The sequence below is a fragment of the Coffea eugenioides genome, chromosome 5 (genome assembly GCF_003713205.1).
Source record: "Coffea eugenioides isolate CCC68of chromosome 5, Ceug_1.0, whole genome shotgun sequence".
NCBI classification, from domain to species: domain Eukaryota; kingdom Viridiplantae; phylum Streptophyta; class Magnoliopsida; order Gentianales; family Rubiaceae; genus Coffea; species Coffea eugenioides.
The window spans coordinates 7,623,464-7,629,159 of NC_040039.1; the positions used below are offsets into that span (position 1 = coordinate 7,623,464).

The following is a 5,696-nucleotide window of genomic DNA, read 5'->3' on the forward strand; positions in this document are numbered from 1 at the left end:
TAAAAAGTGATATTATGAGAGAAAAGATAATATGATTCCACCATTGCCTTTCATCTACTAAATTGTTTAATTAAACTAATATCCGCCCAAACATTAAAAAAACTCTAGAATTTACTGTATATCATTAAGAATTAAATTACATATGACATCAAAAAATAGTATATCATTATGTATATTTCACTTAATGTAAGATTCAAATTACTCTTTTCAGTTACGAACTCATTGTCAAACGTGATCAACAACAAATAATTAAAAAAAATCCGTAACCAAAATATTACAAAAAACAAACTTTAATATCATAAAAATCTCGACAACTAACCTTAATATGTTGATACGAATATTTATGATGTAAAAGTTTATGCTCTAATATTTTGATTGCAAAATTTTTAATTATTTGTTATTAATCATGTTTGACAATAGGTATGTAACTGAAAAGAATAATTTGGATCTTGTATTAAGTGAAAAATATAAAATGGTATGCTATTTTTTTGATGCTATATATGATTTGATAATTTGGATCTTATATTAAGTGCAAAATATAAAATGGCACACTATTTTTTGATGCTATATATGATTTGATCCCTAATAATAAACAGTAAATTTTACTATTTTTCTTTAATGTATTTGTTGGTATTAAATTAATTAAATAATTTAGTAAATGAGCGGCAATGATGGAATCATATTTTTCTCTCTCTTCTAATATCACTTTTTAATTATTGATTGGATCTAAATATTTTATGATAATTAATTTCAAGAGAAATTAGTGTAATTCTCGAAACCTGAAGGGAGGTTAGTAATATAGTCAGAAACTTCAAGGGTGGTTTCTAAAACAACACAAGAGCCTTTTTTTGGCCTTTTTGCGAAAAGTCAGTTGGGGTGCAAATACGAACGGATCGTGAAAGAACCCGAGATATCCGACATCTCAAAACGTTCACGTTTCTAAGCTCCATTCTCAAGACTGAGACGAGCTCAAATCGATTGGCGGCGGCCGTCGATCAATCACCGGAATTCCCAGCCCCAAAATCGACACCATTATGGTAACTATTCCAAGTGCCAATTCCCTCCCTCAGTTGCATAAAAAAGAAAAAAAGAACCCTTGATTTTCATGAGCTAATAAACCGTTAATTTTATTTTTATCTTTTTCATTTAATTTGATTGATTTCTTTTTACCCTTTGCCTAACATTTTATGATTAACTCTTGTTGATTGTGGATCTGAAACTTCAGTAATGTGTAATTATTTGAACCGATGGTTGCTTGAATTGTCATAAAATAATGCATTTTTATTGTTGTAATCAAAATCTGATTGATCTTTGCATCTGGAAATTTGTCTTATACTTATATGAATCAATTTCTGATTTTGGTTGGCTAAATTTAATTGGGATTTTTAATTTGTTTGGTTTAGTCTGCATATTGTTTTTATTTTTGCTATTGCTATTTTTGATTTCTTAGTTTCTGACGATGAAAGTTGAGTTTGAGTTTAATGTACCGATTATCTTGGCTTTTAACCCTTTCAGTTGCTATTTTATTATTTGGTCTGCTGATTTGTTTAAGAATTAACAATACTGTGGCTTGTTTATTCTCTCCATCTGAAAAATCCTTATAGCTGTATAATTTACCCCTTTGGATTGTGGACATTTATCTGATCGAAGCTTGCATTGATCATAGCTTCTCCTTTTCTAGATTCACTTTGTGCTTCTAATTAGCCGGCAAGGTAAAGTCAGGTTGACAAAGTGGTATTCACCTTATTCCCAGAAGGAAAGGACCAAGGTACTTCTTTTTAACTTATTTTAGTCTAGGGAAACTAAAATATCTTAAAAAAATAGGCGCCTTGTTTTCTGCCAATATTCACCTTTCTCTTTTTAGCTTTAATTGTTATCTGGAGTTGAGGTGAAGAATCTTGGCTGTTTTTCGTCATATGATTTTCTTTTTTTTTTTGGGGGGGGGGGGTGTTAGGGGGAGGAGGGGAGATTGGATAATGAGCTCCAAGTTGGTAAAAAAGATTGTTATGGCAAAGGTGAATGAAAGATGTCTAAGCTTGTTGTGATATGAGACACTGCATATATATTAATAGTAGCCTTATATGCAAATCGCAGCTTGCGTATTGTAAGAATGCTATATGCATTTGGAAATCAACTGAAGAACTGTATTTGAGTTTGCATAAATTTTGTAGGTAATCCGAGAGCTCAGTGGCTTAATTCTCACTCGAGGCCCGAAGCTTTGCAACTTTGTGGAGTGGAGAGGTTACAAGGTTGTTTATAAAAGGTATTGTACAGTCGTCCATTTACTTTTAAGACTTTTAATTGGTGACCTCAATGCATATAGGTAGACTTTTTCTTGCGTTCTGTTGCCTCCTTCTCCTGTCTAATATATTTTACATAATTAACTTTTTTTGCTTTTGTTTTTTAAATTTGGCAGATATGCCAGCCTCTACTTCTGCATGTGCAGTGACCAGGACGACAATGAACTGGAGATCCTTGAAATTATTCACCATTTTGTTGAGATTCTAGATCGTTATTTTGGAAGTGTAAGCCTGCTGAACTTTAGAGTAGTCCATATAAATGGTCTAACTACATTTGAACCTGAGATTTGCCCAAACTACCATAACAGCTGCCATCTGGAAATTAATTTGTCCACTTTGACTCATGAGTGGACTGAAAAAAACACCTTCTAGTCTAGTCTCAAAGCATTTCATATTGTCTCGTATAAATTAATATTGATTTTCTGAAAACACTATTCACTGTTTAAATTAGCAATATTGGGTATTAGAAAATTGAAATTGAAATCCAAAATAAGAAGCAAAAAGAAAAAGCAATCATTTCTCTCCGTGACTAATAATTTTTTTGGTCCACCTTATGAACCCTGAATGGAGCACTCTGTCCAGACCATGAAAACCATTTATGGGACTCAAACCACCACACACACATATGCTTACCCGCCCCTCTTTCTCCCTCACCTTGTATGACCAGCAGCCACCACCCATGAACATTGATTTACTTAAATAAAACACAGGAATAGTGTCCATACAGTTGCCACTGATATGAGAGAGAGAGAGAGACCAGGACCGGGTATAGAGAAAGGATGTGTTATGATTGGGAAAAGCTGGGGTCTGGGCAATTGCTTCCTTAGCCTTTTTCTTTTCTTTTCTTGTTTTTTGTGTTCTCTTTCCGATTTTCTCATCAATTCTTTTCATTGGTAGTTGCCAGTCAATTTCCACAACTTGTCGACACCATTTTAGAACTGTTAGTATCTCTTTTACCAATGGGATGTTGTTGTAAGTTGGCTTGTTGTGAGCTTGGTTAAATGTTATTAACCATAGAGTAATGATTTTTATCACTTATAAGGCTGAAAAAGATTGATAGTGATTGTGAGTACTGATTTGTATTGATGTGGTGGTATCTTTCTTTTTGGATAGGTTTGTGAGCTTGATCTGATCTTCAATTTCCACAAGGTATGATATTGTTATTAGTAGCTCAAAACTGAGAGTGCTACATTTTTGTTAAATTCCTTAGACCCTTCTGAAAAGCTTTGAGATGCATCATTTACAAGAAAATAGTTACCATGCTATGAGGTTTGTTAAATTGTTGATATAGATGGAAGTACATACTTTTTGAAGTCTTCTTTGGGGATTATTCGGTGGTAGCAAAGGAAGGTTATAGTTTCATGGAACTAGTACCATCACTGAGGGCTAATGATTAGATCCACTTGGTGTTTATTTAACTTTTTACATGGGTACTTTTCAAATGGCTGAACGTTGTCCAAGGAGTTGATCCGCTACTAGCTTCGCTTAGAAGTTTCACCTTTGAAATCAGTTTAGTTGGACAAGGGAAGTCATATGACCTTTCTATATAAATTGCTGTTTTAGTTCCATATGTCATGGGTCTCTGCTTCAATTTGTTCTGATACATCTCTATCTACGTATTTTCATATACATTGTGTCATCTTATTATGTGAGGCTTCGATGTGGCAAGTGGACTGCTTTAGTTATTTGTGCGAGTCTTCCTATTTGCTGTCCATTTCATCTGCATAAAAGAGCACTCTCAATACAAGAGGCTTCTGCTCCTTCATCTTAGTTACTGAAGATCAAAATGTGCGATTTATTTTTTGCATTTGATGGTGTTTGGTGTTTAATTGAATTTTATTATGGTCCTTGTCCCTGAACTTGGGATTTATCCACCATGGAGGTTAGATGTCGATTTTGGTGTTATAAGGTTATTGGATAGGTCTGAAGAAACTCCGTGTTTTGGCCTTGAAATACTCTGAAGAACTTGTATTTAGTTGTCTGACTGTTTAGCGACCTGATGCTGACATCTATGTTGACTTTTCGAAACAAACTCAACTCCGCAAAATCCTGGTTAATGCCAGCAACTCCGTATGATTTGTGTGTTTCCGGAATTCATAATTTCCTATCAAACAACTGGCAGGCTTATTACATATTGGATGAACTTTTGATTGCTGGTGAACTTCAAGAATCTAGCAAGAAAACTGTAGCCCGTCTTATTGCTGCACAGGTATGGTACTTCAAAGTTTTTGGTTCATTATTTCCTTGGCAGGTCTAAGAGGAATTTCTAACTCACGATAACTTGCAGGATGCTTTAGTTGAGGCTGCCAAAGAGCAGGCAAGTTCTTTGAGTACTATTATAGCGCAGGCAACCAAATGAGAGGCTCATAGAATTTTGGTGTTTGAAACTTTTTAACATTTTGTTTTGTATGAACGCCTGTACCAAACATATAAATATATATATATTTTTTGTGTCGTTGGAAATCTTACATCATTTCTCATTCCATTGCAACTTTACGACGTTCTATTTGTAATTATCTGTTCTGTACAATGACTGATGATTTGTCCTTGTAGTTCAGGCTTTGGCAATTATGTTATGCCCGCTATAAGTTGATTTTAAGGCATGTTACTCGTGAGTAGTTTGATCATTCCAAGATTATTATGGTTACTAAGAGCTCGTCACTTTTAACTAGTGCACCCCTGCGGTGGTTTCCCTCTAACCCTTCGACAATCTAGTTGGGTCTTCCGATGCCTTTAGAGTTGGATAATATAGGTATTAGGTAGGATACTTAGATATTGTCGTTTGTCAAGAAAAATTTATTAGGCCAATGTGAAAACTCTAGTGGTGCCCAGCCGCAATCATGATTACAGACAGCAGTTCATCTAGTCTAGCACGGGTAAAATAAACCAGGCCTTTAGCCTTGCCCTCAAGCCTATGCACCTAAAAATGTATCCCATCCTCTAGTGAAAGCAAACCCTTGGCTGCTCTTCATGTCACAGTAGAAGAATTCCCCTGACCTCACTGAGCTATCAAAGAAGACCAATTATATATGATCTTCACCAGCAATGTTCTCATTTTCCAGTAAATCACACAAAAGATGAAGAAATTGCATCAATGCATATTTCTTAGGGAAGGATAGACGGTTAAGTTTTCCAAAATCACTAATAGTTAGCTCATTTTGGAAATGTTTCTTATAGAGAAATATGCCTAACAATGATTTCCAACATCACTGGAAGTTACATCAATGCATATTTCTTAGGGATGATTAGACAGTTAAGTTTTCCAACATCACTAGTAGTTAGCTCATTTTGGAAATGTTTACCAACATCACTAGTAGTTAATTAGATTTGGAATTTTGGCTCCTCCTTGGTGATGTTTGTCCATGGAGAGTTTCCATAGGAGTATCTACTATGAAG

The 5,696-nt window shown here is 34.6% G+C and overlaps 1 protein-coding gene across 1 annotated transcript; it reads left to right on the top strand.

Moving 5' to 3' along the window:
• The first annotated feature begins 871 nt into the window (after nucleotides 1–871).
• Nucleotides 872–4,816, top strand: LOC113772598 (AP-1 complex subunit sigma-2). The gene is made up of 7 exons (XM_027317233.1): nucleotides 872–1,037; nucleotides 1,682–1,768; nucleotides 2,172–2,263; nucleotides 2,417–2,525; nucleotides 3,414–3,449; nucleotides 4,423–4,509; nucleotides 4,588–4,816. Exons 1-7 carry the CDS (start codon nucleotides 1,035–1,037, stop codon nucleotides 4,657–4,659), a joined length of 486 nt encoding a protein of 161 aa, XP_027173034.1. The 5' UTR covers nucleotides 872–1,034; the 3' UTR covers nucleotides 4,660–4,816.
• Nucleotides 4,817–5,696: the final 880 nt, after the last annotated feature.